The sequence below is a fragment of the Saprolegnia parasitica genome (genome assembly GCF_000151545.1).
Source record: "Saprolegnia parasitica CBS 223.65 unplaced genomic scaffold supercont2.103, whole genome shotgun sequence".
NCBI lineage: Eukaryota > Oomycota > Saprolegniomycetes > Saprolegniales > Saprolegniaceae > Saprolegnia > Saprolegnia parasitica.
In genome coordinates, this window is record NW_012156497.1 from 106479 (window position 1) to 116601 (window position 10123).

At 54.3% G+C, this 10123-nt stretch overlaps 6 protein-coding genes across 6 annotated transcripts; 1 reads left to right on the forward strand and 5 right to left on the reverse strand.

Moving 5' to 3' along the window:
- Positions 1–1278: 1278 nt before the first annotated feature.
- On the reverse strand, positions 1279–1620 carry SPRG_13593 (hypothetical protein; the record flags this gene model as incomplete). The annotated part of the gene is made up of 1 exon (XM_012352646.1): positions 1279–1620. The coding sequence occupies one exon, from the start codon at positions 1618–1620 to the stop codon at positions 1279–1281; it is 342 nt and encodes a 113-aa protein (XP_012208036.1).
- Positions 1621–2272: 652 nt separating this feature from the next.
- SPRG_13594 (hypothetical protein) lies at positions 2273–2608 on the forward strand (the record flags this gene model as incomplete). The annotated part of the gene is made up of 1 exon (XM_012352647.1): positions 2273–2608. The coding sequence occupies one exon, from the start codon at positions 2273–2275 to the stop codon at positions 2606–2608; it is 336 nt and encodes a 111-aa protein (XP_012208037.1).
- Positions 2609–5003: 2395 nt separating this feature from the next.
- Positions 5004–5339, reverse strand: SPRG_13595 (hypothetical protein; the record flags this gene model as incomplete). The annotated part of the gene is made up of 1 exon (XM_012352648.1): positions 5004–5339. The coding sequence occupies one exon, from the start codon at positions 5337–5339 to the stop codon at positions 5004–5006; it is 336 nt and encodes a 111-aa protein (XP_012208038.1).
- Positions 5340–5628: 289 nt separating this feature from the next.
- Positions 5629–5925, reverse strand: SPRG_13596 (hypothetical protein; the record flags this gene model as incomplete). The annotated part of the gene is made up of 2 exons (XM_012352649.1): positions 5629–5761; positions 5792–5925. The coding sequence occupies 2 exons, from the start codon at positions 5923–5925 to the stop codon at positions 5629–5631; spliced, it is 267 nt and encodes an 88-aa protein (XP_012208039.1).
- Positions 5926–7871: 1946 nt separating this feature from the next.
- SPRG_13597 (hypothetical protein) lies at positions 7872–8246 on the reverse strand (the record flags this gene model as incomplete). The annotated part of the gene is made up of 1 exon (XM_012352650.1): positions 7872–8246. One exon carries the CDS (start codon positions 8244–8246, stop codon positions 7872–7874), a length of 375 nt encoding a protein of 124 aa, XP_012208040.1.
- A 1140-nt stretch (positions 8247–9386) lies between these two features.
- Positions 9387–9701, reverse strand: SPRG_13598 (hypothetical protein; the record flags this gene model as incomplete). The annotated part of the gene is made up of 1 exon (XM_012352651.1): positions 9387–9701. The coding sequence occupies one exon, from the start codon at positions 9699–9701 to the stop codon at positions 9387–9389; it is 315 nt and encodes a 104-aa protein (XP_012208041.1).
- Positions 9702–10123: the final 422 nt, after the last annotated feature.

Here is a 10123-nt window from a genome sequence, read left to right on the forward strand (position 1 = left end):
GCTTGGTCAAGAACACGGCTCGTGGGCGCTGCCTCAAGCGTCACAAGGGGCGCCTCGGGCGAAAAGACTCAGATCGTGCGGGCAAGCCAGAACGATGTTGAGCACGCACGCGCGGAAGGATCGACCACATCATGGCTACGGGCGCGCCGACCGGTAGCGTGGGCTGTCACCAGCGGTTCGAAGAGGAGCGCGGAAAAGCGTCGTGGGAAGCTCGAGCCTCGAAGGGCGTCGACGAGCGGCTGAAAAGACCGCCCACACGGCAGTGACAAAATTCGCAACGAAAGCAGAAGATGGTCGTACGTCTCGAGGTCGCCGCAGACGGGACAGACTTGGGCGTCATCGGCCAGAAAGTAGAGCCGGGAGCGGATCGCGACGGCGCCAAGCACCACACGGTACATGAAGTCGGCGTATCTTGGCAGGATGTGCTCGGGTTGGCGGTACTCGACGGCTGCAGCCACCATGGCCGGCGTGGCAAAGTGGTCGTCGGGGAGTTGCAGATATCTCGTGGGAAGGAGGCACTGGGCCGCGACGTCGTGTCGGCGTCGACAAGCGTGGCGAGTCGTAGCCGTAGCCAGCGGCATCACCGTGCCGGCAAAGCACATGCGCCACTTATCGCTCGTCCTTGCGCGGAAAACCTCTTCCACTGCTTGGAAACGGCCCTTCTCTACGACGATGTCGCCACGCCATACTCGGTCCACAAGTCGTCCGTTCGTGCCCTCTGGCCGATCTTACGCGCTCGCGTCTGGTATTGTCTTTGGCTCAAACGCAACAACCGTGTCTTCCGCTCGACGCTGACGCAACTTTCCGCTACCGCGCTCGCGATCCGAGCAGCTACTACCTCACGATTGCACATCCGGCACTTGGCTCGTCGCGCTGTGGTGCCATCTCTTGACGCGTCGCTGGTCGGTCTCCGCGACGACCCTTGGTGCGCACGCTACCTGGTCCTTCGCACAATCTCGAATCACGACCACTAACGCTCCTCGCTGACGCACCGGCCAGGCCTCACGAGCGCATTAGGAAGTCCACCATATCTTTATAATTGCATGTAATATAACTCAGTTCAACAACAACACAGTTCTCAGTCCGTCCCCACGGGCGGCCTTTTCCGACTCCGTGTTCCTTGCGCCATCCTTCTCACACCCAAACGCGTGCGACTGACGCTGTAGCGCAAAGATGCTTCTACACCGCACCGTCAGCATAAGAACATAGTGTAGGTCGCTCGCAACCTGGATAACGTGGGAAGGTATATATTACAATAAGAATAAGTTGTGGGCGCCTCTAAAAGAGGGCAAAGAGGATTGCACACTCGTCCTCGGTCAGCGCTGTCGAGTCGGCGGCCACGTTCAGCGGTGCCCATGCGTCGTCCAAGAGGGTACTGAGAAACTGGAGGTCCAAGACATTGGTGGTCGGCGGCGGCGACTGCAGCAGCGCGGCCTTTTGCGCGGCCCGGAGCAGCTTGCGCTTCTTGGCGTGGGTTTTTTGGACCTCGTTGGCCTTGTCGCGGTGGTAGTCGCAGAGCATGTGGAGGTCGCCGTTCTTCTTGGTCGTGCGCGGGTTATAGCACGCCTTGTACGTGTACTTGCACAGCATTGGGTTGTTGTTGTGCTTTGGCGAGATCATGTTTGTGTGCTAGTTGGGAGGAGAAAAGTTGAAATGTGACGGCCTCCGACGTTTCCGACAGCTTCCATTCCATCATCGCAGCGATAAGCATGTTCAGTCCAACTCTGTCCAAAACGAACGCCCTTGGTTGCTGTCCAACGTCAGACTTCGTATGGAGAATAATCCAATGGATTTATTCTTTGGCCGCTTATTGGTTGGTCACCGTACCGCGGACTTACACAGGTGTTACAAAGTTGGGTGGGATCGGCCTCATACGATCTCAGATCTCGACGATGCTGCAGACCCAAAGAGTATGCACGCACCGTGGCCGCAGCGGATGCCTCGCGCTCAGGCCTGTACTTTAGCACTCTACCCTGACCAAGGGTCTATCCAAGCGCAGTCAGGAAACAGTCGCCTTTGACGCTTACGTGAGTGTGCTGCATGGCGTCGTAAGAAGCCAGAACGCACCGCCATTACCTCATGGCAATGAGCCAATCAGACGCTTTGTTCGTTGCGATAGCCAATCACATGTCGTGTTTATGCCTGGCGTTGCGCGCGAAAGTTTCTGCCACCAACCCGCGAAGTCTCTGTGGACATGGAGACAATATACGACACACATCGCCATGGCTACCCTAGTAAGTGCACATTTAATCTTTATCTACTTGCAACAACTATGGAGGAAAGTCTTCGCTGCAAGTACACGTACAAGCCGTGCTTGAACCCGCGCACGACCAAGAAGAACGGCGACCTCCACATGCTCTGCGACTACCACCGCGACAAGGCCAACGAGGTCCAAAAAACCCACGCCAAGAAGCGCAAGATGCGGCGCGCCCTTGAGAACGCGTCGCCGCAGCTGGCGCCGACGAGCTTGACGATGGATGCAATTGAATTGGCCTACCTCGAAGCCATCCTGAACGCGCACGAGGCACCGTCGACGACAGCAACATCGTCGACATCGACGACGCACTTGACGGACGAAGAATATGCCATCCTATTTGAACTATTTTGATTTATAAACTATACATACATTCTTTGTAACAACGAAGATAACGCGAAACACGTTCATATATATATATACATGCATTTTGGAGCGTGCCGGGTGTATATGTATGTCGCTGTCGCAACAACGTGCTATTCCAACCGAGTGTGCTATTCCAACCCAACAACACGATAGAGTGATACTTTTGGTGTCTACGGCGATTCAACGAGTGGTGCTATGATGGTACCGGTTCGCAAATCAACGACAAATGAACGTGTAAAATTGTGGCAAAGTGAGTGATTGGCTATCACGCAATTTTGCGCTGCTGGAGTGGTTGCTGAGGGCTGTTGTTGCTACGGTGGCTGTTAGAGCCAGGATACTACTACAAGCAAACAAATACGCTTGTCTTGTAGGACGGCTCAAAAGGCACTGTAGTGGCTTGCCGTGCGTCCACTCCCTCGCAGGATTGTATAGGCGCTGGTAGCATTGATTTGCGCAGCTGCTTCTCGTAACATAATGTGTGGTTGCGGTTGGACATGGATCGAACACGCACAGCTTAATATGTCATTGGACATGCACTCGTGGTGTTGATAGATGAATCGCCAAGTGAATATATATTAGCTTTGCCTATTTGAATTATCGCCAGTAAATCCAGGGCTGCAGTCGTACGAGGCGCGTGCTTTTCGTATCCCAGCGCAGTTGGCACATGCGTCGTCGCGTCCGACTGCAAAATAAATTCTCGCGACTCCTATGGTCGACGACGATGGCTCCTCGTAGCGGTTAGTAGCGACATGGAGGACACGAGTCCAAGTCCGATTTACCCTCGACACATACTCCGTCAAGGCAGACAGAAGTGATGGGTTCGCGGCGATCAGCGTTTTATCTGGTTGAGTTGAGCCATGTCCAGCCAATACCAGCAAGTGTAGCCAAGAGTCAGCGTCGTCTGTGTGCATGGTGTAGATAGGATGATGTTTGATAGCGACCTTACGATAGTGATTCACCCTCTTGCAGCTGGTCTCATCCGGCACAACCTATCGTTCTATCCACAGCGCTGACCCTCATAGCCTTATAGCATCAGTCCGAACCTGCCTTCGTGGCATACGTAGCGGAATACAAGTGCTTGCTTTCTGGGAGATGGCTCTCCCCTCATTGCGTTGTTTGTGCACCGCGGACTCTGGCAGATCCGGAAACATGACAAATAGAAGTCGACAGAGCGCCAAGGAAATGTGAGAGCAAGGCAAAGTTGGGCTGGCGCGTCGAGAAGGGCGGTTGGCACCTTACCAAGCGTGACGACAAGGTGCAAAATGGCACATGAGAACTACCTCGGTGCGCTGCTGGAACGTTGAGCTGGCACCGATCAGTGAGACACGGGGCGTGGACCGCACGTAAGATCGACCTTTTGGTTGTTTGCTTCGTAGCTACCCGCTACCCAAACGAGCAATGTAAGCGCCAGGTGGAATGACACGCTGTGGACTCGCTAATATGTTTGTGGGTGCTCGAAGCGTCAGGCGGTTTAGCGTCCAAAGTGCAATGTGCGATGATGCAGAGCCACAATCGTCTGTGAGCGAACGATGCCGCCCAATCGCAAGCACCGGGTTTCATGGTTGCTCGCTGGTGCATACAATGGGTCCGTAGGTACAGAATGAGAGACGTCGTCGGACCATGGGGCTCCTTCCCACCGAACCAATTTTCGTACTATTGGTACTTGTGATGGCATCCAGTACGTTTAGGTTTGGACCCGAGCACATCTAGGACGCCTTTGCGACGTCGCCGGCGCCAGTATCCAGGCAAGTCATCGCACTCGACCAGTTCACCGATTCGTAACCTATTTGGTCTCGAGGTACAGTATACACACCGGGATCAGACCATGAAATAAGATTGTTTGATGTTTTTGAAGCTGGAAGACGCCGCGTCGTGGACCAAATGTGAGTAACTCGTTGACTTGCTCGGTTGATTAACCTCGAGATGCTCAGATGGTGTTGGTTGATTAACCTTCAGATGTTAGTTGATGAGCCTTCAGATGTCGGATGATAAACCTTCCTGATACCGTTCCACCCTGTTGAGGGCTGTCGAGATCACGCGTCCATGGAGGGTCGGACATGCGCCGTGGTACGCACGAGTTGCTTGATTGGTATTTCTTTCCATGAACGAGGCCCTACTAACTGGCTGGTCTGGGCACTTCGCAGTGAGGACCTCAAGAGGGCGAAGTTGACGACGGCGTAACGCATACGAGATTCCTAATGGCGACATCGCTGCAGCGACTGATTTGGGCCATGCTTTTTTACATAAGGTTTCATATCCAATCCCGCTGCTCGAAAAAGTCCGCGCCAAAACAAGGCGCTTTCAAGGCATGTGAACGTAGTGTTAAAGTTAGAAGGATAAGTCAGACGCCGATGACACCTGAAGTGTACAGCGATCGCGGGCTCTATTCGTCGTCGCTCTCGCCGCTCAGGAGTAGCTCGCAGAGGTATTGGAGTTCGTCTTCGTCGACGACCGACGCCAAGTCAAAGCCGTCGTCGGGGCCGGTAAAGTCGCTCGGTTCCATCGTCGCAAGCGCTTGGCGCATTTTTTTGTTGGCGGCATGGATCTTTTGGATCGCATTGGCACGGTCCCGGTGGAAGGCGCAGAGGAGGTGGAGCGCTCCGTTGCGCTTCATAACACGCTGGTTCGTGCACGGCTTGTACGTGTACTTGCAGAACGCGTCGTCGCTGGACATGGGCAAAAGGCGAATGGAAGGCGCTTGAAGCCACCGCACTAGCATTACGCACTAGCGAACTCGCGCGCAACTCGCAATCTCTGCCGTCGGCACGTGTGTCGTGCTTCGAATCGGAGGCCAAAATAATGATGCGCTGGCACTAACCCGTACTCTTTGCCCGTGCGTCCATCGTGGAAACGCCCATTTTTGATGAATTTCCAACGAAAATCCCGAAAAACGTCACGACATTGCAATAATATATCGACACGTACGACGGCGTCGAGGCGTGCCCTTCGACCGGGCCGCCGACGCAGTATTGGACATTTGGCAATTAAATACGGCAGATCTCGGCGGCTCAGGTGCACGGGAAGAGCGGGTCGATGTCGCGCTGAATGGCGAGAATCATGTCGTCCAGAAAAGCCCAGTCAAAGGTGTCGAGCATAACGTTGCCGACGTCTTCGACGTTGGAAATCGACGACCGGGCCTCGCTACGTCTTTGACGTTTCTTGGCCGCGTACGTTTTCTGGATCGCGTTGGCCTTGTTGCGGTGAAACTCGCAGAGGAGATGCAGCGTGCCATTGCGCTTGACCGACCGCGGATGTGTGCATGGCTTGTACGTGTACTTGCAGATCGATGTGGTTGCGGCTGCCATTCTCTTTTGTGCGGTCTCGTGGTGAATACAGGAATGGCTGCACGCATGGAGTGTTTACGACAACGAGTGCTCCGACCAAACTTGTGGCACTGGCGCGGCGCAGATGGGTCGTTGGGACAGCTCCATATGCCCGCAGACCCTCGCGCGACTTGTTCTTCTCGCACGACGTTCGCGGCACGTCTCAAAGCACGAGCTGTGGTGCGATCATCGGTCGACCGGAACGATAGCAGAGTCGTCCTACATGCAAGTAGTACTTCCGAACTAACTTGGAGTGCATTGAAAAGTGGGGCCAATCATCTGCATAGACACGCGGCCAAACTCTGGTGCAAACTCGACTTCATCGACTTCGTGGTCGAGGCAGCGTCTGTTGGTGGAGACTCAGGCAACGCGTTGGCTTTCTACGCACCAGCTGGCAAGGAAGTCGTGGCTGTCACAATGGACATCCTGGGACAGGTCATCTTGATAGAGACTCCACGCACGATGGCCGTGGCCCGCATCAGTTTGTGGCCCGCATCAGCTCCGGTCCGTGGACACATAGCACTGTACCGGTTCGTCGTCACCTACGTACCTGTACCTGCGCGGGCGTTCGAGACTTGGTCGACCAGCCCCTATCAGCTGCCCCTGTCCGCTATCGAGGCGCCAAGTGCTTCAACGTTGCGCCGAAATGTTGCTGCCGCTTGAAGCTACTTGAGCTGCACTTTACTATTCACCAAGTAATAAATGATGTAGTATTGGTACAGCGTTATCAAAAGCAATGCGTCCCTAACGTGTGCACGAGTAATATGCACCGCTGCGCTACCGGCACCGAAGGCTTCGCTCGAGCCCAAACAGAACGCAGCCGTCATGCGCCCGTTGCAGTTTAGACGCCAGTTGTTGATGACGAGACACTGCGAACGAGCGCTCGTCGCAGGCGCCAACAGCAGCTATTAATAGTTGGTGCTAGAGTTGGTGGCGAAGTTGGTGCCAGGTCCTATCCATTTAAATGGAAAAAAGTAAGTTCTAGAAGTTCGAAGCCTTTGCGGTTGGCTCGCAACTTGCGAGTCGGTGCCAGGCAGTGCGATGGAGTACGCACAATCTTGGGTGCGTGGCGAGAGCATGAACATTACGTTTTTGCGCATTTTGTATCGCACTGGTCTTATCGCCGATAAGACCAGTGCTATGTTGAAGTGCATCACGGAGTTGCAGATATAGTCTGTCTGCGACACAGGCCGTCTGCACGGTTGCAGACGACTGGTATGCAGCACGGACGGTTGGCTCTTCAGGTGAGCGCGAAGTGGCCGTTTATTCAAACAAGCAGACCTTGTCGTCCTTCGAAGCAACGCGAGGCAACTGCCTCTTGCTCTTCCCGAATGCACGCGCAGGATATGCTCGTACCGTACAGAGTAGCGTAAAAGTGTATGTAAATGTACTCGCAGTACTCGGATGGATCGGGTGCGTATAGCACTCTGCCGCACGACGCCCGAGTAGTCGATGCTTTTCCATATCGACTGCTCGGGCGTCGTGCTGCCAGAGTGCTCCCTGCTCTATGCATCGACGTACTAGTGACGACCGAAAACCAACGAGCGTTGGGTTTGACCGGCTCGTGTCGACGCACCCGCAGAGCCCCCGCAGCAGCGAGAATCGGTGTCTTATCCCTCTCGCTGCATTGCGACACATTCTGGCACTGCCCCGATACTCTCTGCTGCATGCCAGTAGAGCAACGTAGTAGGTATCCCTCTACGCTCCAGGGAAAGCTCACGGGCGAGTAGCCAGCTTCTCGGCGCGTATCGTTTGGAGCTCGTCGTCGTTGCCCGACCTTGATTAGATCTCCATCGAGTGCCCATCGACCAGTCAGTCCCATGCCGATCACTTAGGATGGTCCTGCTTGTTTTTGCAAACATTCACAAAATAGCTGACTGTGCGAAGGGTACAAGGGTGTCTAGGTATTAAATTAAATGGTGCTGTGCTTAGAGGCTGTAGCAGTCGAGGGGGTCGCTCAAAAAGTCACGAAAGACCGATTCGAGCACGGCAGCATGGTCCGACGGCTCAGCAAAGGCCATGGCCTCGATCGCACGCAAGTCGTCGGGCGAAAACGTGAGCTCGGGCACCGCTTGCCACGTCGTATCCGTCGACGTCGGCGACGCGGGCGCGAACGCTTCCATTTGGCGGAGGCGCTTCTTGGCTGCGTACGCCTGCTGGATGCGGTTGGCCTTGGTGCGGTGGAACTCGCAGAGGAGGTGGAGGGCGCCGTTGCGCTTGGTCGAGCGTGGGTGCGAGCACGGCTTGTACGTGTACTGGCAAAGCGCGAGGTCGGCCGATTGCTTGGAAGGCTTGCGGTGCATAGTTGTCAATAATCGGTAAGAGTGTGGAGACCACGGACAAATGGAAAATGAATGATCTTTGGAACTCACATCAAACTCTGGATTTGGTGGGGTTGGAATGGCGACCCATACGATAGAAGTACTCACAGCAGCTGCGAGGGGTTCATAATCACCGGCGCCGTGGGGACCATGCCCGAACTTGGCGCCGATGGCCAGCTGAAATTTGCCAGACGCATTTCAAATCTGATAGGCCTCGCAAGCTCAGGTTCCAATTCAGGTTCCAATTCAGGTTCCAATTCAAAGGGAATACTAGTACTGAGTATTGAGGACAGCAATCGTGGAGACAGCAAACTTATTGTCAGTCGTAGCGAGTATAAGTCGAGTTTGCTTCCCTAACCCAGTGCTGCGTGCAAAAACACGAAGGTGTGGCAGCCATGTAGCCGTTAAAAGAATAAATCGTGAGGATGCACCACGTTGGAAGAAGAAGAAGGAGTAGTCAGCCGTGCGATTCAGGCGCGAGCACTGCTTATTAGTAAAGAAAGTCGCATCGAGTTCACGTACAAGGTAGCGGGGATGCACGTACTACGTCGTTCCAGCGAAGGGCAACTCCACGACGACCGTACCGGTACTAATACGGGGTCATGCACCAGCGTAAACACGTCATATCCCCATCCCACGATTGGCCGTTCGCGCGCCACAGTGCGCGAGCCCCAAGTGCAACTTACATTTTAGACGCGTATGGCAACATCGTGGCCCACAGGTGCGTCTGTAGTTCGCGCACACTGACGCCACATGGTCAGTTGGGCTCAGTTCGCGGCCACCTTATAGTTACTAAACGACAACGTGAGCTAGGAATCCGACCATACAAAATACAAGCTTTGCTCGCTCGAAGCGCAAGCGCTTCCAGAATCGTCAACCGTGACCTTTACTGAGAAACCCGACCCACGATGGTGCCTTGTGACGTAACGTGAAAGATCTCGTCAGGAAATGCGGTTGCTTAGTGACCGCACGTGTCTCGCGCATCTGCCCCATCAGTCTCCATTACTACAGTACCGGTACCTTAGCGTGCACGATCCTAGCGTGCTGTACGGTGGCGATTCGAGCTGCGTCTGTACCATTTCAAGCATAAAACCCATATAATCTAAAACAATTTTATTGCACTTATATATTATCAAGCATGCTCGCAACGTCGTCCCACGACAGCTCGTTGCAAGTCCCTCTGGTGTCGTCGTTGTCGTGGTCGTCGAGCCATTCGCGCAGAAATTCAAGGTCGTCGAGGTCAAAGGTCGGGGCCGGGGGTGCATGCTGAATAGGGCGCAACTCGGTCGCGTCACGAAGTCGCTTGCGAGCAGCGTAGACCTTTTGAATCGCGTTGGCTTTGGTTCGATGAAACTCGCAGAAGGAGTGGAGCTGGCCATTCTTCTTCTTCGAGCGCGGGTGCGGGCACGTCTTGTACGTATACTGGCAGCGCTCCATCGCCAATAGGGGCACGGGTGGCAAATGGTAGAGTGATTTCAAAACGCTTTGGACGCTGGCGTGGAACGCGAAAATCATTTGAATATTTTCCTCTAGCTATAGCCGATCATTTGCCGCGCCTTCAAGACAAACAATATTTGTCACGAGCCAATTGAGGGTGGAATGGGGACGTGTCCGTCACATTTGCGGTCCACCGAGCGATCGAGGCGCGGCGTTTGTAGACGCTGGGGTCGAAAGCATTCTGCGAGGGTGGGAATGGTGCGATGATTTGTGCGACGAAATAAATAAAATAAGTGTGACGACTCGGCGATCCAACTACCGGTATTCATACACGAAAGTAAAACGATCGAGTTCAACACGATGCTGGTGCCCGCAGTCGAACACACAATCCAACCGAGGCCTCGTAAACAATTCAGTGTAAA